The 20,192-nt window shown below is 48.9% G+C and overlaps 1 protein-coding gene across 15 annotated transcripts in view; it reads right to left on the bottom strand.

The window, feature by feature from the left end:
* Window positions 1-2,467: 2,467 nt before the first annotated feature.
* Window positions 2,468-20,192, bottom strand: part of fcho2 (FCH and mu domain containing endocytic adaptor 2) — a 36,490-nt gene continuing 18,765 nt past the window's right edge. Inside the window, exons 8-31 of one of the 15 annotated variants that reach the window (XM_078088864.1) lie at window positions 17,260-17,356; window positions 14,763-14,807; window positions 14,590-14,659; window positions 14,479-14,503; window positions 14,210-14,266; window positions 13,925-13,984; window positions 13,611-13,784; window positions 11,801-11,825; window positions 11,435-11,473; window positions 10,994-11,033; window positions 10,797-10,882; window positions 9,757-9,840; window positions 8,735-9,154; window positions 8,246-8,361; window positions 8,035-8,167; window positions 7,796-7,879; window positions 7,532-7,591; window positions 6,965-7,076; window positions 6,165-6,320; window positions 5,554-5,686; window positions 4,926-5,125; window positions 4,780-4,844; window positions 4,497-4,661; window positions 2,468-4,404 (exon numbers count right to left, since the gene is read on the bottom strand). In XM_078088864.1, the coding sequence (XP_077944990.1) occupies window positions 4,382-4,404; window positions 4,497-4,661; window positions 4,780-4,844; window positions 4,926-5,125; window positions 5,554-5,686; window positions 6,165-6,320; window positions 6,965-7,076; window positions 7,532-7,591; window positions 7,796-7,879; window positions 8,035-8,167; window positions 8,246-8,361; window positions 8,735-9,154; window positions 9,757-9,840; window positions 10,797-10,882; window positions 10,994-11,033; window positions 11,435-11,473; window positions 11,801-11,825; window positions 13,611-13,784; window positions 13,925-13,984; window positions 14,210-14,266; window positions 14,479-14,503; window positions 14,590-14,659; window positions 14,763-14,807; window positions 17,260-17,356 (2,469 nt within the window). In that variant the 3' untranslated portion in view covers window positions 2,468-4,381. The remainder of the gene's footprint in view (window positions 4,405-4,496; window positions 4,662-4,779; window positions 4,845-4,925; window positions 5,126-5,553; window positions 5,687-6,164; window positions 6,321-6,964; window positions 7,077-7,531; window positions 7,592-7,795; window positions 7,880-8,034; window positions 8,168-8,245; window positions 8,362-8,734; window positions 9,155-9,756; window positions 9,841-10,796; window positions 10,883-10,993; window positions 11,034-11,434; window positions 11,474-11,800; window positions 11,826-13,610; window positions 13,785-13,924; window positions 13,985-14,209; window positions 14,267-14,478; window positions 14,504-14,589; window positions 14,660-14,762; window positions 14,808-17,259; window positions 17,357-20,192) is intronic. The other 14 variants (XM_078088865.1, XM_078088867.1, XM_078088866.1 and 11 more) reach the window with 14 other exon arrangements.

The raw sequence follows: 20,192 nt of genomic DNA on the forward strand, positions 1-20,192 counted from the left end.
ATGATTTTTTGTTTTTTTTTATCCTGAAACGCAAACACGGTGACATGCAAACATGTTTTTCAGCAGCAACGTGCACAACACGTGAGTTCCTCAGAGTGGAAACAACACACACACAATGCCAGTGGCCCTTTCAAGCCGTCCCTGTGTGTGTGTGTGTGTGTGTGTGTGTGTGTGTGTGTGTGTGCGTGTGTGTCCTTGAATGTGTGTGCAGACTCTTTTCTCTCTGCATTGATGCACAAAGGAGCAGATGCACGAGGACTCTGCGTGTTTAGACGACCGAAGCTGCGCAGGTTCTTTCAATTAGAAAAATCCAAATATTTAGGAACTGAACATTTCCTCTCTGGACGGAAGGGGAGTTGTGTGTGTGTGTGTGTGTGTGTGTGTGTCCTGTAGACTCACATGGGGCGTACTGGTCCTCTGGGTTTACGCTTCGTCCGTCCAACGTCTCATCAGAAAAGCTCTCGGAGGAGCGAGTCTCACGTAGAAGCGATGCCACCTGATCGATGTCCTCATTTAAAAAAGGACGCGATGATGACGAAGTCCTTCGCCCGCCCCCTTTGGGCACATCGGGCCCCGAACTCAGCTCTGTTCTCACCTGGGTGGGGGGGGGGGGCCCGAGCTCTCAGGGGTCAGGAGACGGGACAGTCTACCCTCGTCCCTCTGAGTAATGACCTCGTCTCTTATGTCTCTCACTCAAAGGTGGAGGTGGAACATAATGTCATAAGATGTAGATTTTAAAGCCCTTTCATGTGTGATGAGAGATCATATAATCATATATATATATATATATATATATATATATATATATATTATTATTATTATATATATATATATATATATATATATATGTATGCAGGCAGTACCGTTTCCATGCAGAGAAGAAAGGATCACAGTAGGAATTAAGACCATTTCTCAGCGATCCCCTCCCCCAAAACACACAAACACACAGACACACACACACAGACACACACCCTTACCAAGACAAATAGCCTGTGACATGCCTCTGTGAACATGGCACGGAAGGGTCTGCCCCCCCCTCCCCCCTCCAGGGCAGAAGAGGCAGTGGAGTCCTCCAGCGGATGGAACTCCCAGTGTCTCCTCGCCGCGTCTGAACCCCGCTGAGTCGTTTGACCTCGGTGGAAAACGGCCCCTCGGAGACGTCCGGGGACGCGTTTCCGCGTCACAACAGGCCCGCCTCCCGGCGGCCATCTTGTATCACTCTCGGGTGCGCTGGTCCCGTTTGGGTTCGGCGTTGTTTATGCTGACGCCCTGGAACACACTAAACGGAATGGCGTCTTCATTAGTTTGATCAATTACAGCTGTGTTTAGCGCCCTGATGCGTCCAAAAGGCCGAATGGGAGCCAGATTAAAAATGGATTTCTTTTGTTCGTTTTGAGCAAATTAATGTCACCCAGCGGCCGTCAAATGAAGGCCAAAAACACACTGGGGTTTGTTGGGGTGAAGCAGTCAACCACTGACTCAGTTTGAAGAAAAAAAAGCTGTGTTCTTGTTTTTATTGCCGGGAGGAAGCAGTCGACGGCGCTCAGCCTGCCGAGTGGAAAATGTGACGGACGCCTTTGAGTTATTCTCCAGAGGTCGCCGGGGGCTTCGGAGAGAAACGGGAGTAGCGAGGGGAGAAGAATCCGCATTAACGCCATAAACTTACACCATCCGTGTTTGCTCAGGTGGTTTTCCTCGTGGCGAAGAGGGGAGATCAAATATGGACACATCCATTTGAAACTGTCCACGAAGGGCTCGTTCTCCGGACGGCAGAACAACTGGGCTCCGTGGCTCCGGTGGGCCTTTGGACAAACCAGACGGTGATGGTGGGCAACAAAAGGCTTCACGCCTCCCCTTTGGCGTTCAGACCCCCTCAATCGATACCAGACGCAGAAAGGAACGCTGTGCACTTTTAGCATTTGGAGGAATCTATTGGCAGAGATGGAATATGGTATTAATAAGAATGTTATCTTTGGTTCACACTCGCCTTGACAAGGTTGTTTCACCGACATCGAATCACGTCCAATTAAGAGATTTACTGCTTTCATGCAAACTTGAGACTCTCGTCAGTCAGGATTTAAAGGGCCAGTCCTACTTTTTACGTCAGTGCCACGTCCGTGTGTTCAGGTCACGTCGGTGTGATTTCAACAGCTCAATTCTACCAAAAGCACAAACAAAAGAAACAAAGAGTTCAGACTAATTTAGTAGATTCAAGCGTTTCTCATTGTTAAGTCTCTCAGATGTGATTTGTGCTGCTCACAGTCACACAGACGTCGCCTGAATGGAGATTCTTTGGAGAGGACGGAGCCGGCGGGTCACCGTGACGTATTCATCGGACTTATTGTGCTTCCACACGGCGTTTACTGTCCGATTAAAGCAGCAACGCGCCGAAAACAACCTAAAAGCAATGCGTTAATCCTGACACGAGATACTTCTTCATGATGAGACTAAAGGAAAGGACGCAGGACACGTTTAGTCATTTTAATATATTTGTATATATTCATATATTACACATTTAATACAAGCACGATGAAAAATCATAAAGTAAAGACAAAAGTGGCTGAGATATTGGTAAAAATGTACAATTTATGAGAATCATTTACATAATTTTGCACTATTTAAACTCTCTTCAATACAACATATAAAGAAACAAAGGATGTGAAAGTGACAAAAAACAAGGACCCCTGGAAGCTGATTTGTAAAGTTTTCTTTTAGAGGCAGCAAGAACCAGCTTGCTCGTCCCATCTGACGTAATTAAAAGAAAACCCAGAGAGACGTGCTGATTTCTAACTGTACAAATGTCCGAAGATACAATTTAAGGATTTTATGTAAACGCGTTCATTTCAAATAGCTTTAGGATTTGGCTGATTTAAGTCCAGAGCGAGATACAACAATTTAGTTTGAGCGAATGAATCCATTCGAGATTAACGTCTGCCTCGAGATTATTATCAAAGTCTTAAACTTGAATCACACACACAACTTTACAAACTGGACGACCCTCCCGGCCAGAGATGCTGAACGACATCGAATAAATGATCGAGTGAGACATCGACGAGTTTCACCCTCAAACCAGTCGGTTAAAAATGACCACCAGTCATTTTTCCGAAGCCGGGCGGACAGTAAAAAAAACAAGCAGAACAAGCCTGATGTGAAAAGTCACCTTTCTTAGTCAGTTATCCGAGAGGCCACACGACGCGCAGCGTGTGAAACGTCACAGCTTCCAGCAACTAATCGCATCCACTAATCCGTTCACCAATCAGGGATCATCTCATGGTCGAGGTCAACGGGTACAAAAACACAAAAACACGAACCTGCTCCGCCAAGAAGCACGACACAGCTTCCAGAGCAGCAGCCTTCCGTCGGGAAAAAGACACGAGAGCATCCGAGGGGCCTTTCCCAGCATGCACCGGGGGGCGAGAGGCAGGGCGGCGTCACAACAAGGCGTTTCCTCGCCGCGCTACGAGGCGATGGGGTCGACCCCCCCGTAGAAAAAGAGGAGGTGTCAAAGGAAAGCGGGACTCGTTCGGCGTTTTGGAAGACAAGCGGCTCGTAAAAAGAGATTTTCCCTTCAATATCCTGATGAAATCAAACTGGCACTTTGTTGTGTTGGTGCTTTTCTTAATAAATGTGCTGTTTACAAAAAGAAAAGAATTAGATTCAGGCACATTGCTCACAAAAGTGTGATGTAAAAAAAGGCTGCGAGTTAAAATTGGGCTGAAATCTCGATGCTTTTTTTCCTTCTTTTTTTTTTTTTTAAAGCCGCTAAACATTTGACAACGTTTTACAGTCAAAACAGCAGAGATTTCTTTTATAAAAGTATACAAACTCAAGCCATCACCGAGAGGGTCAGTGAGATTCTAAAAAAAGAGCTGATCACAGACCCACGAAGACATTAAAAAGCCTGGAGGACGGCGCTGAGGTCAGCTTCAGTTTCAAAGCACTTGGATGTTACTTTAAGAGGCGGCGGCGGCGTGAGAGGACTTTAGACAGACTCCACCTTCGCTGCTTCATTGCACGTGATGAAAAGAAGACGAGGAGGAGAGAGATCAGTGTCGATATGTAGAGATCGGAGGAAGGAACCTTTTCTTCTCTTCCACGCCGACGTGGTTCTGTTTTAAAGTCCTTAAAGGCTCTTGAAGGGTGATTATAGGAGGAAGATTGTTAGTGCATGTCGTTGTTTTACAATATAAATTGATATCTAATCCATCAATTGTTTCTGACTGTACAAAAGTGGATTGATCAGAAAGCATTGTTAGATTTCATTTCCTGAAAGCTCATCTCAGTCTTCTTCTTTCTTTCTTCTTCAGTGTTCAATACTCAGTGCTGTTTTATCGTAGTGAGATCCTCGTGAAGACGCATTTCTTCTTCTTCTTCTCCAGCCTCAGCAGTCCGCCATGTAGCGACCTGCAGAAGAAGAGCAGCTTGAGCCGTCTGGAAGGGGGGGAACTGAGGGGGGGGGACTGGGCAGACTGGTGGGACTGGGGGGGGCTACCTACCGGTGGCAAACCTCTTCTTGTTGAGGGAGAGTCTGTACCCGGGCCCCTGCAGCTCCATGTCCACCCCCGACAGGGTGCTGCCCTCGCTCATGAACTGCACCGCCAGGGGGGTGGGGGTCGACGGGCCGTCCGACAGCTCGAACTTGGCCCTCAAGGACCCGGCTCCTGGCGCCAAACAAAATAAAAAAAACGCTGAGTCGTTGAAAGAAAACAATTTCCCACGTGAACTACAAATAAACAAACCAAGAAGAAGAAGAAGCAGCAGAAGAAGAAGAAGCTTTACCTTCGTTCTCAGATTTCTCCGAGATGTCGCTCAGCTTCCACAGACTCTTGTTCTGCTCCGGGTTCCTAGAAACAAACGGAGAGAAATGAGCCGCTGCCGGGGGGGGGGGGGGGGGGGGGCACGTACGACGAGCGCCGCGGCGTTACCAGATGGAGGGGGGCAGCGACTGCATGTTGGTGACCCCCCCGTCGACGGGCACCAAGATCTGAACGTTGGACAGCGGGCCGGGGGGGGACATGGACTCCGGGTTGTAGCGGTAGTCCACCCGCAGGTCCGACGCGCTGGCCGTGCACTTCCAGTACACGGCCAGGTTGAGAGGAGTGGAATGGATCCCGTCAGACTGCACCTGGGCGTGTTGGAACGGAGCCGCTTTGAGTCTGGGCAGCTAGCGTCGTGGCTAACGTGGCTAACGTGCTCCTGAGCGCCGAGGCGTCACGGGCTTCAATAGGTGAAGCTTTTACAATATCATTTATCTGCACAATGACGAAAAGATGCACCAATGTAACAATGTGAATTAGCATCAGGAAGCAGCCGGGGTTTGTTTTATAGATGATGTCATTTATCTCGCGTGTGAGGCTCTCGCAGGGTTTTAGGGCAGCAAACTCAATTATAAAGCCAGTTAGTGACCACAAACAAATTCAATTCCAGCGACGGTGAGGAAGCGGCAGGTTTTAGGAACATCTGACGTGCATTCTCTTTTGTATTTGCTTCTTTCTCAGACTTGACGGGACTCGGGGAAACACCCATTATTGGATTTGATCTGGATGTCCTGACCTGGTATTTTAGGATGTCCACGTTGTAATAGGAAGCGGTAGGATTCTGTTCTGAAGATTTCCTGAGGTAGGACGTCAGCGCTTGCATGTTGAACCAGAAGTCCTTGGAGTTTGAGTCACTTTGGGAGGGATCACTAGATGGAAAGTAAAAAACAGTCAGAAGGAGACACAAGGAATAATCAGAGGCTCAATTATTCATCGCCGTTCCTTGGAAAGAAAACCCTGTTATTTGCCACCGGAGTTCTATTTGACCGGATGAGTCCGACCGCGAGGTCCTGGGATAACAGGCCGCCATCGAGAAGACGTCATTTTCCTTTTACAAACATGGCACATGGAGACTCTGCTTGTGGGGTAGAAGCTACTTTAAACACCTTTGGACTGAGACTGAGGAGGTGAGAGGAGACACATTGTGCGCTGAGTGAAACAGATGTTGTGTGAGGTGGGCTGCTGAGAACCTGCCTGTTAACATCTGGGGGGGGGGAAATACTGGCCTGACAGCTTAATGACGGGTTTGTGTCACATTACTAATTGAATTTCCTCCCACTGACGCAGTCCCCCCACCTCCCCCGTTTCATTCAGCCAGCTTCTGCCCCTCGGAACCGAGCCGCTCACCTGAACAGCAGCTGCTGGTTGGGTAGGACCTGCTCCAACCTGCTGGTGTTCCTCAGCTTGAAGGCGAGCACGGCGGGGGAGGGGTTGGTGGTGAACACCTTGATGATGCCCATGGGGAAGGACAAGGTCATGTCCCCTGTGATCTTCACGATGCACCTGTAGAACGTAATGATAACTGCTTACAAAGGAAGGGAGAGAGGGGCGGGGGGGGGGGGCTGTCTTTAACCCGTATAACTGATTAAATATATATAAAGATCCAACTAAGGCCCTTTTTTAGCAGGGAAATCAAACACGGTGGCTTTAGGTTGCAGGTGTTACACATCTCCATTCCCCCTTTTCTACACGCACATCTGTATGCTTTTATAGTCCAATATAAATCAGCTTCTTCGTTCAGTGGGGCTTGGCCTGGGCCGCGGTGGTAACGGGCCCACAGCGGGTCTCCGGCTCGCACCGCGTCTCCGCTGCATTGCTTATGAAATGTTCCATTTCCTAATCCCTGCGAAAACAAGCCTGTTGCACAGCAGCAATTTAACAGCAGTTAACCAATAAACGGCTGAATGTTTTCTCTGCCCCAGACTATAATCTGCCCCGCGTAGGTTATCCACTCTGAAAGAATGGTGTCAGACTGATGCAAAAACATTCCACGCACGCAGAGCGAGAGGGACACACACACACAACCGAAGGTAGCACCAAAAGAACGCCATACGTGTTGTGGTTTAACATCAAATATGGACAAAAATGTGCATGCGTGCGGGTCCACGTCGGGCCCTTTGAGCAGCAGGGGGTCATGTGAGACTCACTTAGTGGGATCAGCTCCTTTGAAGTAAGCATTAACCGACTCTGTGAAGGCCACGGCAATGGGCAAAGCGTCCAGGGAGGCCAAGGTCACCGGGCTGGGACCGCGAGACGTCCCTGGGAAGGAGAGAGGCGCACGGTTGGAGGTCTGTTGACTCAGCTGCGGATCAGACGTTTTACAGCGGAGGGGTCCAAAGCTCACAATCGGAATCAGGACGGCTCGATCATGCAAAGATGCATTACGTCATTTAGGGTATTCGTATTATTGCACGAAGTCGGCCATTCACACTTTCAGTGCATTGTTATTTTTCAAATAAAGCAAATAAGCAAAGTCGTTTCGAGGAGATCATACAGCTGCTTCAGCTCTCAGTGCTGTAGACGGACAGAATTACCTCAGGCGGCATATTGGAATTAAAGCCAAAGGACGTATCATTCCTATAATGTTAAAGGAGCTCACGGTGGTGGAGGAGGTGAACGTGGAGAGCAAACAGAAACGCAATCACTGCAAAGCCAGATATGTTAGTCCGGGTTAAATACAGAGGAGGCTCCTCTTGCACGGACTTCCACAGTACCTGCTGGTGTTTCACACCGCTTCTCAAAGGTGGGCAGCTTCCCAATGAACACGTCTTCCTCTTCACGGCCCATTACAAAGGCCCGAAGAAGAGAGGAGGAGATAAAAACAGAGCCAGAGAGAACACATGAGGGGCGAGGAGTCCTAAGATGTGCGCGTGGCAGGTGAGCCGTAAGCTGACGGACGAGGAGCTCAGAGGCTCTAACGAGGACGAATGTGAGCCGGGCGGAGGAGAAGACCGGGCAAAGGAGGGAGGCGGACTCACTGTGGCTGAGCGGAAAGAGGGGGGAGAGGGAGAGACGCTCTGGCTCTGGGGAGGAGAGGAGGAGAGCAAAGGTGTGCTGAGCTCCTGTGAGCAGAGGAGTCACAGCAAGGAAGGAAGGAAGGAAGGAAGGAAGGAGTGAGAGAGGAGGAAACAGAGACAGAAAGGTACGTGGCGAGTTGGTGAAGAAGCTGGAGAAAGAGGAGACACAATGGCCGCAGTGAGCGTCGGAGGCGGCTTACCGATGGTGGGGGTGTTGCCGGCGCCGAGCGAGGCGTTGGAGGACAAGGAGGAGGAGCTCTCCGCCCGGGCGAGAGGAGCAGTGGGGGGAGGGCTGACGCTGTTGGAGGTCTTGGGCGGGCTGAACGGCCGCACCTGAGCACAGCGGGTCACACGGGTTAACCCAACATGGCCGCGCGTATTCTGGACGGGAGATTTGCGGCGATCACTCACAATCTCAGTGATGCCGGTGAGTTTTCCCGAGGGGAGTTTGGGCCGGGAGGAGGGTCGAGGGGGGGGCACCAGGGCGCCGGCCGTCAGCGGGGTCGTCGGCCGGTGTGGCAACGGCACTGCGCGGAGAAACACACGTCGCGCCGGTTAGCGGTGGTGAACATCGGGGGACAAACAAAACAGCTGCGGAGGGGGGGGGGAGCATCATGCACGAAGGCCTCGAGCCCAAAAAGCATCAACGCAAACGGCAACAACATGGAGGTAAAATACATTCCCAAAAAGAAACTCAAAGACAAACGTGTTGCAAAGCAGGCAGTGAGTTAGAGAAGCATTTGTCTGAAAAATAAGATGAAACAAAACAAAAAAACAACAGAATTGTCAACTTGAAATTCAAAAGAAATCCACAAAACGTACAGTTAAAAAAAAAAAGACAAAAGACGTAACTCCAAACTTCCGGCACAAGACACGTCTCTGCAGCGGTAATAATGTTACCATTGAATGCCTTGCTCGATGGAGCTGCTGCCATCGGCCTATCTGACGCCCCGCAGAAGAGCTCGGAGAAGCAGGGGTCGGCGCCCCCCCCGCAGGGCTCCTCGGCGGACAGGAAGCGGCACGACCTGCCGGAGCCGGCCGGGGGCCCCGAGCGGCGAGCCGGAGCCAAGTTATCGCCGAAGGCGATCCACTGGCTCTGGGACCAGGGCGGGAAGCCGCCGCTCTTCGGGGGGGTCCCCGCGGGGTCGGCGGGCGCGGTGATGGGCGCGCTGCGGGCCCTCGCCGGCGGGGGCGCCTGGAAGGGGTCGTCCAGAGAGTCCCGGGGCGAGGACGTGGACGAGGAGAAAGAGGAGACGTCTTTGGACTGTCGGCTCGCCGCCGCCAGAGGAGGAGCGCGTTCCCGTTGTGTCACCGCCTCAGCTGACGGGGGGTCGGAGGGGGGTCGGGGGCGCGATGTGATTGAGGCGATAAATATGACAAATGCAGATTGTGAGAGTGGAAAGTAAACTGCCGTACAAGCGTTTTAAAAACGTGCGTCCCAGCAGGCAGCAGGTATGAAACAGGATGGTTTGTGTCGTCAGTTCTTCATTGGTCAAATTTGACTTTGTTACATGAATCCGTGGCCTTTTTTGGATGTATTATAATTATTGTTGTCGATAGTTTTTTACAAAAATCATACACATCCAACCAAATAACAAGTTATAACAAGAGTTAAAGGGCTTTACGGTATTGTTGCACAATCAGCACACTCAGCATGGTCCCACAAACATATAAACATCATCATTAAAACTGAAATCTACCCTTTTTCCAGCAATAAATGTGCAAAGCGATGAGCCTGATTTTAGACACTCATGACGAAACACTTGCTGATGGTTAAAGTAGAAGCCGGTCTGAATATCACACACAGTCTGCATGCATTTGAACATGAATCAAAGGAGAAATACTACTAATACTATGAGAAGCAGTAGTTGGTGAATGCGTCGAGGCGTCCAAACCAGTTGTCACACACGCGCACGTTTTACCTGATGCCTCAGGCAGAAAGACGTCGGGCTCATTCATCAGAAAAGGTGGAGATGGAGGGATTGAAAGGAAGACAGAGGCGAGGTCTAACGAGAAAGGTTCATGTGCACAGATAAAAAGAATATCACATCAACTCATTGGAATGAAACCAAAAAACCTAAAAGCAAACGTTGTCAAACACATGAAAATGCGCAAAAACAAATAAAAAAAACAAAATGTATAAAACATTTGACAAATAAGAAAGAAAAATAAATCCACACATGTTTTCATCGGGAGCTGGTAACTCCTCCACTGACGCTTTTATCCAAAGCGACTTACAATGAGTTCAACCAGGAGCGCACAGACACACAACAACAAGCGTCAAGGAGGTGGAAGCTATAAGTGAGTGCTAGCGACGTGCTACCGCGTCCAGGTAGAGTCGTAGGGGTGTTTGCGTTGGATTTAATTCCCATCACCGTATCTTAATCGGGGCTCTGGCTGATGCTCTTTTGACATTTAAGCCGGGGACCTTTGACAGTAACAAGACAATGTTTGACAACATACGTGCCATTGGGCTTTAGGGCCCGCCCTCTGACCTCGACGAGGTGCCAATTAACTGTGGATTACGCTTAGCCTAGGCGACGGGTCAGCGCTAATGTCACTCTGTTTAAGCGCCGGTGTCATGCACGTAAAGCCGTGAGATTCACTCTGCAAGTTCAGTGACACAAACACGGTAAAGAGTGCAACACGGAGAAGACAAAGCTGCCGTTTAAACTCCCTCAGGTTGAACATCAAGGGTCAGTTCCTCCACCTGGGAGGAAAAGCTCGGAAAAGGGAGCCGACTACATGATGTACAGAGACGAGATCAAGCTACAGAAATGGCAAAATGAAGGGACTCAAACGCGGGTCCCTCGTTGTAATTCCTCAGGTGTTCATCGTATCAAACACGGCCAGCGGGTTAATTTGCCGTTTCCACCTCCGTGAACCGGGAGTGAAAACCTGAGGCCCTTTAAAAGGACTCACAGAAACCATGTGATTGGTGCAGCGGGGCGGTGGGGTTCACCTGCTGATGAGGACAGGGAGGAGGCGGAGCCTGCCGCGCGGGTCGGGCCGAACGGGTCCAGAGACAGAAGGTCGTTGTTGCTCAGTCTGCCGGAGGAGAGAGAGAGAGAGAGAGATCAAACGTAAGAGTGTTGCCGTTTCCCTAAGCGGCACAGATGCTGTCAACTGAGCGAAGACGGGGGACGGGGGGGTACGTACTCGAATGGCGTCGGCACTCTGGCCTTTCCCAGCTCGTCACCTGCAGAGAGAGGAGAAGCCAACGGAAGGTGAAGACGACGCCAGCGGGAAGGAGGAGGGACTCAAAGCACAAGAAGGTTTCCCCGGCGACAGCGGTTCAATCATGTTTCATCGTGAGCTCACTCACAGTACGATTCAGGTTGGATACACTTGTTATTGCTGCTGAACAAGATGGTAACACTTTACAACTGGGGATGGAGTCGCTCGGCGACTCGCTTTAGGTATCGTGTGCCCCCGTTTCTAAAGTGTTACAGAAGATCCGTACGAGCCACCTGAAGCAGCAGAGGTAAGAGGAGAGAACAAAGAGGACCCGGGATGAAAAGCACACGGGGGGGAATCAGTGGTGTTAGCTGGAGTCGGGGAGGGTTGGAGGCTCACTACCGTAGAGGAAAACATACTCACCGAGACCCTCAGGGCTTAACGCAGGAGCTCTGGTGATCCCTAAGCGTGTGTAGAGTATACATGTATCAATGCAATACCGTGTGATTCATATTCCTCTGGGCCTCATGGAGTGAGATACATGAGCACTTTGACATGTGAAAATATAAACAGACAATAAAGCAAGTCCTCTTATTTGTTCCAGCCCTCAAGAACCAGAGGCTAGTGTGTTGGTTTTGGCCAAGTTTCTGGACTTTTCTATCAGACAACCTCTTTAAAATCAACTGGTGCCAAATAGAAATGTAGTAGAGGGGCCGTAAAGTCGCCCCCCCCCCCCCCCCCTCCCACATCATCCACATGCAGACACGGCCGAGCAGAGGAAATACTCACTGGACTGGTTCCTCCGCATCTGACCCTGAAAGCAAAAACAGACACCGATTCATCAACGACGCATTCGACCCACCGCCAGGTTTCAACTGTTGCTCGGTTTGTTAGAGACAAATGACGGGGAGGAGGAGACGCCGGCCCCCGACCCCACCCCCCCCCCCCCACAGGAAACGCTAAACAGATCAACAAAGTGAAAGCAAGTATGCGAAGAGTCAACACGAGCAGCGTGTGGAGGCTCAGACCTCCGTCCAGAGGTTGGAGACATCGAGCCTTTGATAGTGTTTGTGTAACGATATATTACGATTCAGATGTATAAAAGTAGGAGAGAGAAGAAAAGGGTGTATTATTAATTATTCCCAGTGGAAAAGGGAATTTTCCACTTCAGGGTTGAAGACAGTAAATCACAGGCCTCGCACATACCAGACGTTAAACCTAGGGTGAAGCACTCAGCGGCGCAAAACCACGCAGCTACGAGCGCGCGAAGCCATCAGCCCCCCCGATGCCCCCTCACCCCCCCGACACTTCACCAACTTCCTCTGCAGAGGCTTCTTCTCTGGACAATACTGATCTGCAGCGTCAGGCTACGAAGCACAAGATCTACTGGTAAGGGTCACCAACCCGACGGAGGCTTAGAGCATCATTTCCATAAAGAACAGGAGGAGAAAGGTGGTGTGTGTGGGGGGAGGGGGGGGGGGGGGCGTATTGTCAAGGGAGGAGGACAAAATGGGTTTAAGGATCACAGCAAAAAGCATTTAACCACCGTCGAGCTGCGAGGCCGAGGGTTCGGTCCCACAGGCGCTAAGCGGCAAATGGGTTCAATTACTGCTCCTCGCCGGCCACACACACGACTCCCAGCGCCGCTCCAATGAAGGGAAGACCGCAGAGGAGAACCCGACAGGAGGAGGAATGAAAAGGACAGAAAAATGAGCGCGGAGGAGAAAAAAAAAAGGAAGAAGAAAAGAGAGAGAGAGAGAAGGAAATCTCTCAATAACTCACACCAGATGACGCGACGTTCGTCATCACCTCCGACGTATGTTTTAACTTTTCTGTAAACGTGAAATAGGAAAAAGGTGCGGAACGGAAAGCTGGAAAGCAGCGACGATTTAATGACTTCTGGTATTTAAATGCAAATGAAAGTCGGCGCACACAAACGGCGCTGCGTGTTTTTTTGTGGGTTTGAGTCGAACAAAGTGAAAAAAAACGTCCTCTGTGAACTAAAAACGCATCGTTCATTCTTGGGGTGAAAATGAAATGAAACATTTGTAAAAACAAGCCTTTTTCGACCTCATGAAGAAATCGAGGCTGACGACGGAGGAGATGCCGTGACACTCGTCTCTCCTCCGGCGCGACACCGAGCGCAACAACAACAACAACAACAACAACAGCAGCAGCAGCTGGGTGCACACGCGCTGCGCAACGACACACCAGCCGGCTTTTAAAGTTTAATGGCGGCGGAGAGCGACGCTAAGGGCCGAGCAGAGGTCACGGACCGGACCGGGCCGGGCTCCGTGTGGCTTCCCAACCCAGAAGAGAGCGTGTGCGTGTGTCTGCACACGTGTCTCTTCTGGGTTTCTCAGTTCTTGGTATTTTTCCTCATTAAAAAAAAGGAGGAAACTTAATTTAAAAAGTACAGATAATTCATGAAAGGATGAATGTAAAAGGTCTTAAATAAGTGGGAGTGCTGTTCAGTGGCTCGCTGAGGTTACATCCCCCCCTGTTGCCCTCTTGTGTTGCTGCAGCCACGCTGGTAAGGTTTGGGATTCCTCTGTGTGTGTGTGTGTGTGTGTGTGTGTGGGGGGATAAAGGCCCTCACCGAGGCGGAGGGCGACAGGATGATGTTCCCGATGGAGGCCTTGAGCTGGTCGATGGAGGCCCGGTTCTGGGGGGGGCCGTGGTTGGGCTGGACGGGCTTGATCTCCACGTGGAACCTGCGGGGCTCCTCGTCGTCCTCGGAGTCGCTGGACGAGTAGAAGGAGTTCTCTTTGGCATGTGAGCGCGCCGACAAGGAGAGGAGTCAAGGAGGCAAAGAGCAGAGCGCAGGAGACAGGAGACTCGTTGACCGAGCGAGCCGACGGACAAACGGGGACAGATTACTCGCGAGGTGCTGAGCAGACGGTTGCAAAGGATATCGTTTTCGTTTGCTTCCGGTCGGATACAGAAACCGTCTGCGTCCACCTGAGGAACATTCTACAAAAAGAGAAACGGAACCAGTCACTAAGTGTTAGCAGTAGCTGCTACGAGAGCTACATTTTGCTGGCTAATATTTGAATAACTATTACAAGGATTAGTTGATATACAGGACAACGAGCAGCACGTTTTTCAATTAGTTTATGGATATGAATATAGAAAATACAAATGCACAGAACGTGATATCAATATTGTGTGCGTTTCTGTTTGTGTTCGCTTGCTTACTGCATTCTGGATGTCTATGGCGCCGTAGTAGCCGGGGTGAGCGCCGTTGGCAGCGTTCTACAAGCACCAACAGAGAGAAACGAACGAATGAATGAATGAGCAAATCTATAACGCAAAGCAGAGGGCGCGCACAGGGAGACAGAGAGAGGAGAGAGAGATGAGGATGTTTTCCACCTCCTACTTCTTGAGGTCAATGGAACACGGGGATCGAATATCGACTAAATCAAAGTGGAGGTATAACTGGTTCTTTGGGTGAATCTTTTACTCACAGCAGCTTCCACTTCTGTCGACTCCCTGGAAGACAAAATCATCACATTACGATGAAGTTGCAACTTTTAAACGGGGGGCGCTTTGTGGATTTAAAGGCGGTCTTCACTCACATGGAGTCGGTGTCTTTGTCTTTCCTTCGACCGGGGATTCCAAATGGTTTTCTCTTTCTGGGTTTGGCACCTTAGCAAAAAGGGAATAATGTTGTAAAACATTGGGTTCAACTTGCTTCACTGAAAAAAAAAATATACTTCAGTTGCAGCTTTTATCTTGAATTGAGACTCACCTTCAGTAGCAATGGCTGCATTGCACTCCTCAAACTCAATGGGTCCTAATGACACAACAAAAGTAACCTTTTAGGTTAATGGGGCGCAGAAAGGGTCAATGACCCACTGCTGTGAATGCACACACACACACACACACACACACACACACCCAGACGGTACCCAGACGAGCGTAAACCTCCAAAGGTGCAAACCCCTTCACAATAAGAGCACAATGCAGCGACGTGTTCAGAGACACGCGCGGACACGATGCACGTCTCTCTCTCTGGCTCCGACGTGCAAAGGAAACACACACCTGCATTAACAGATGGAACTAACAAACTGTCGCATCGGTCCCAGCCGACGGTCGTCATAACAACAGCGCTGCCCGTCATTGAGATCCATCATTCGAGTGACGAGGAAGAAAAACAACCAAGTTCACACCTAATTTTAATGCTCAACAATTAATACAGATGTGCCTCCGAGGGCCCCGCACTCGGGACGAGTGTGCACGCCCCGAAATCCAGCGTGTGCGTTGTGTCTACGAGAGAGCGACGCCTCGCCGACGGGATGAAACGTGATGCAACATCTGGATCAGACGGTGGACACGCATCACAGCAGAACCAACCGCCACTTCCTCCTTCACGTGACGTGCAGTCTGTGCTATCAGACCTGATGGATTTAACTAGAAAGCTTAATAGCTTGTAAGATGAGAGGGGGAGAGGGGGGGGGGAGGGAGGAGGGAGGAGGGGGGGAGGACCCTCTGGCCATATCTCTGATACACTAACATGCCATGACCTGAAAACAACAAAGCTAATGATATTTTAACTCAAACTGTATACAGCGGCAGCAGAGCGGCTCCCCCCCCTCCCCCCTCCCAGAGGACGGCGGTCGCAGAGCAGAATCCACGCATTGTTTGGCGTGCGCAGCGCCGAGTGAAGCGCAGGGAAGCGGCGAGTCACGAGAGGCGCGCATCACGCCAAGTGAAGTGGATGAAGTACACCAATGACTCTACTCTACTGTGCGATATCGGGCCTCTGCACACCGCCGGCGGGAAGCGAGCCGGAGCTCGACGCCAAACACAAACTAAAGCGCCACGCGTGCGAGGGGAGGGGGGGGGGGGGAGAACATTTTCTCGCAGTCATCTTGTTTTGGACATCACGTCTCGCTCGCCGCGCCGGAAAAAAAAACAAACACACGCGCCGCTGCGGGATGTTTGACGAGCTCCGTGCGTCTACGTCACGGGCCGGAACGCCGCTGGCATCCCGCGATTGCATCTGACAATATTTATGCACACCAACGGCAACAAAAAAGAAAAAAAGAGAAGTCCAAACACCAGACACATGACTTCTACCTAAACGTGGGCAGACGTGAGCGGTTTGGACGCGTCCTAAACAGACTGGGTTTAATCGGGGGAAGATGTTCCTTCTCTTTCTACTCTCTGTGAGGGAAGCACGCAGTCACGCATGAGCGGAGGATGCGTTTTTTTTATCTAAATTGCATATGCTTCACATGGCACTGGGAGTGGGAGAGGGGCATGGGGGGTAGGCAGGAGGGGGAGGAGGTGGGTTTGCGTGTCTGGCCCGCCGCCAGTTGACAGCTCAGCTGGATATCGTTGAACACTGCGACCCCCCCCCCCCGCCTCGCAGCGTGTCACTTTGAGATTGTTTCCGCAATAGAAAGTTTATTCAACCTCTCTCTCTCTCTCTGAAGGCCCCGGACCGGCCATCCGTTCAGCTATTTAATCAGCGGGCGACAGGTTATTGTCCTGACAGGGCCGGGGGCCGCTGCGTGATCCCTAGTGAACAGCTTGATGCGGGGAGGAATTTTCTGACCGTTTCTTTGGCCTCAATTAATTCTGCTGTCCAAACAAATGACGGCCACCACTGCTCGGACGCGGCGTCTGCGCTCAGGGGTCACCGTTTGTGTACACACAAACGCAGCAGAGGTGAAGCCTTTGTGTCTGCGGCCTCCTCACGTAAAGTGCAGGGGGAGAGAAGTGAAGATAGGGGGTGGGGGGGGACACGGGGGTCCCCAAACTCAGCGATTTCTACCCGTTAAAATAGTTACTAGGGAGCAACAAAAGTCTCTGCAAAAGCATCTGAGGGTCACTGAAGGAGCAGCGTGTGTGAAAGGGAGGAAGGTGGGATGGGGGGGTCGTGGGGGGGGGGCGCTGGTGAGCTAAAGGGCTCTGAGCAGTATTCCCTTGATTATTGTGGCATGGCAAAGTTTACACAAGAGTCATTGTTGAGCTCTGACCTCCTGAAAAGGCCGGTTCTGCCTGCTTAGTCTGCCCCCCCCTCCCTGTGTGTCACATGCTTAGTGGAATGCCAAGCCTGCCCACCTTTACAGCAGATTACTATGATTGACTCTGATTACTCTCCTACTTCTAATTGCCCCTCTCGATAAAGCCCCCCCCCCCCCCCCCCCCCCCCCTCTTCTCCACGCAAGGCCGGAGCAGGCGGAAGACCACAGAAAAGCCCCCCCGACAAACGTTAGCATGAAGCAGAGAAGGCTTACCTGGCCTCTCCTTGCCCGTTCCTTTGCTCTCGGACAGCTTGAGCACTAAGCTCTCCACCGACGTGTTCTCAATGTTCCTCACAAATTCAGTGTGGACCTAGAAGGGACGGAAAGGACAACTGAGGTTGGACAAGAATCAGCAGCATTTCCTCTGTGGTGGTTTCCGTGTTATTCACTGCGATCAGTTACCGAACACGTTTGTTTTGGGTCATTTGCGGTGGAAAAACAGAAGAGCTCCTGGAGGTGTTTCAGTTCTCTGGAACAACACCTGCAGATGTTGTATTGATTTGATTTGTAGGTAAAACCCGTTTATCCATATTGTCACGTGACACTAAATCATACACAGACTGCTCTATTTACCCTCTTAGTCTCCTTATTGTCATTTCTGATTTACATCATGACCATTACGTTTTAAACCACACACTGGAAAAAATCAAAATCTTACCAAGTATATTTGTCTCATTTCTAGTCAAAATATCCCATTACACTTAATATAAGATACAAATGCCTACCACATACGATTTCAGCAAGATATAGGGACTTGTTTTAAGACAATACATCTTGAATATCTTGTTAAGTGAAAAGGTCTTGAAAACATCTAGTTTTGAGTCATATGTCATATGAAACAAGCTTTTTTAACTTTTGAAGAGATTTTTAAGCTGCTGTGTTGTTTGCAAAAGATAAATCATCTTGTTTCAGAAATTAGACTTTTTTGATTTAAGAAAATATATCTTGTTTATAGGAAATCCTTAAGTTTCAACGGATTTGGACGAAAACTCATAGTTCTGGAGTCTCTGCTGTTTGCCTCATGGTGATCACAAGACTAGGGATTCCCAGAATGTTGAACTATTCTTTCAATCAAGTTTATCAGCATCCACAAAAATATTGGCTTGAGCTAGGTAGGGAACTTGTACCTCATAAGATAAATAATGATCATTCCACTCATTTATAGAGAGAGGCTGGCATTCAAAACAATACAGTGAAGAATTTACTATGTAGATGTTTTTCACAAGTCCAGACTCTGGAGTACTATTGATGACATTACAAATAACCAAAGTTTTCTCACATCTACACTTATTTCCATGTTGCATTATCCACTTTACCGAAACTATATGTTGAAGGTTCTGTATTTCTAAGAAGTCTTTAATCTTTCCTTCTACGTAGTGAACATTTTGAACCTCAGAGACTGGGCCGATATCAACTTGACTTGAAAAAATTGGATGTGTCTCATGCACATTCTGACTACATTCATGCATGCTCTTTAACAAAACCAGCATCTGCCCTGCTGACTGTTTCAGTTTATTGTCATTTGATGACAGTGTATTGACCGATATGGGGCAAGGCTTATCTCTTACATCCAAAAGAGAGTAAAGGATAACAATAATTGCACTGTTGAATGCGTCTAACTCCATATGCTCTGAAAGCACAAAATGGTTTAAAACACATTTGATTTCATTTGGGGCAACACCTTCAAGAATAATATGCATGATGTCTTGTGGAGTTTGATTATATCAAAGTGAGGAAATTCTGTTAATTTGCTTCTCCTATTAATACCATATAATACCAGAAAGTCAGTGCTTGCTTTTTTAATGTCTCTACATTGTCGATATGACTTGTCATGGTCCTTTTAACAAACAAATCTTCATTAAATTGCTCCTGCATGTCGTCAAAGTTGCATTCAAGTGTCTGCATTTACTGTAAGCAAATCCTACTCCTTCCTTAAATCCAGCCACTTCATGTTGAGCTAGAGTGTCTCCACACACAGTCATAAGCGCCCCAAAAATTGTCTTCTCACCATTTGCAGTGACAACTTTTAACACTATCATACAGCTCAATCAAGTCACAATTAATGCTCTCAAGCACCTTATCAATACCACAATCAGAAATATCTTTTGATTTTACCATGGCAAGCAGACGAATGGCAGCAAGTCTTGATCTGTATTTAGGGTTGATGTTACCTAAGGTGTAATAAATCAATAACAATTTGTTTTTGCTTGCCCGAGATCCAAGAGGATTGCACAATTCAATTTCATTTGTATATAAAATGAATTGCAATGCTGTGGGGACTCTCAAAAACAGTGGGTGTGATTTTAAAAATGTCTCCATCAATACAATCGTGAAAAAATCCATCCCGGCATGGCTGTGGCCCCTGATCAATCATTGCAAGAACTCTTGGATGCATTAACAGCTGTTCCAAACTTCAACAATGGTATATAATAAAAGTAATGGTGTTCAATGGTAAGAACTCTCATAACATACCGTATTTTTTTATATAATCGTCTCTGGTTCAACTGGCTGTAACAGTTCTTTGATTGTTTTATCCTGCAAATGTGTTGTAGCGATTTGACTGAAAGGGTCATTAAACTGGTCAAATACTCCCATCACATCACTCTTCAGTTGACCAAGGTCCCCAGAATGTGTCTGAATCATGTTATGTTATACACTCATATAGTCACTAGGACAGCCATCAATGCCACACACTATGCGAAAGTCAGGGCTGCGACTGTGTAAAGAGTTGATGTGACTCAATGTTTTTCAGTGTAAACGCCACAAAAATGTAGCATATGAAACAACGGCAGATCATCTTGGAGGAGCAAGGTTCCTAACGTTAAGGCGAGTGCAGCAAGCCAACACGTTATATCCAGCCCGGGAGAAATTACCGGTAGTTTATCAAGTTCTTATTTAGTTATCTTTACAGAATAATTCATCTGAAATGGGCAACAATTTAGTCAAGCTATACACAAATATAACACATTCCTAAAAACACTCAAAAACTAGTTGTTTTTAATTAATTTGAAAAAAATAATTAATGCCATAAACCCCTGTTTTGTAAATGGTAGCAGTCTACGGCTCAGCAGTGGGCAGGCTGTCCCGCTATTTTACGTTAGTCCTCATTAAAGATTAAACAAAAAAGAGAGAGGACACACTCCACT

Source organism: Gasterosteus aculeatus, chromosome 14 (genome assembly GCF_964276395.1).
Source record: "Gasterosteus aculeatus chromosome 14, fGasAcu3.hap1.1, whole genome shotgun sequence".
Lineage (NCBI taxonomy): Eukaryota > Metazoa > Chordata > Actinopteri > Perciformes > Gasterosteidae > Gasterosteus > Gasterosteus aculeatus.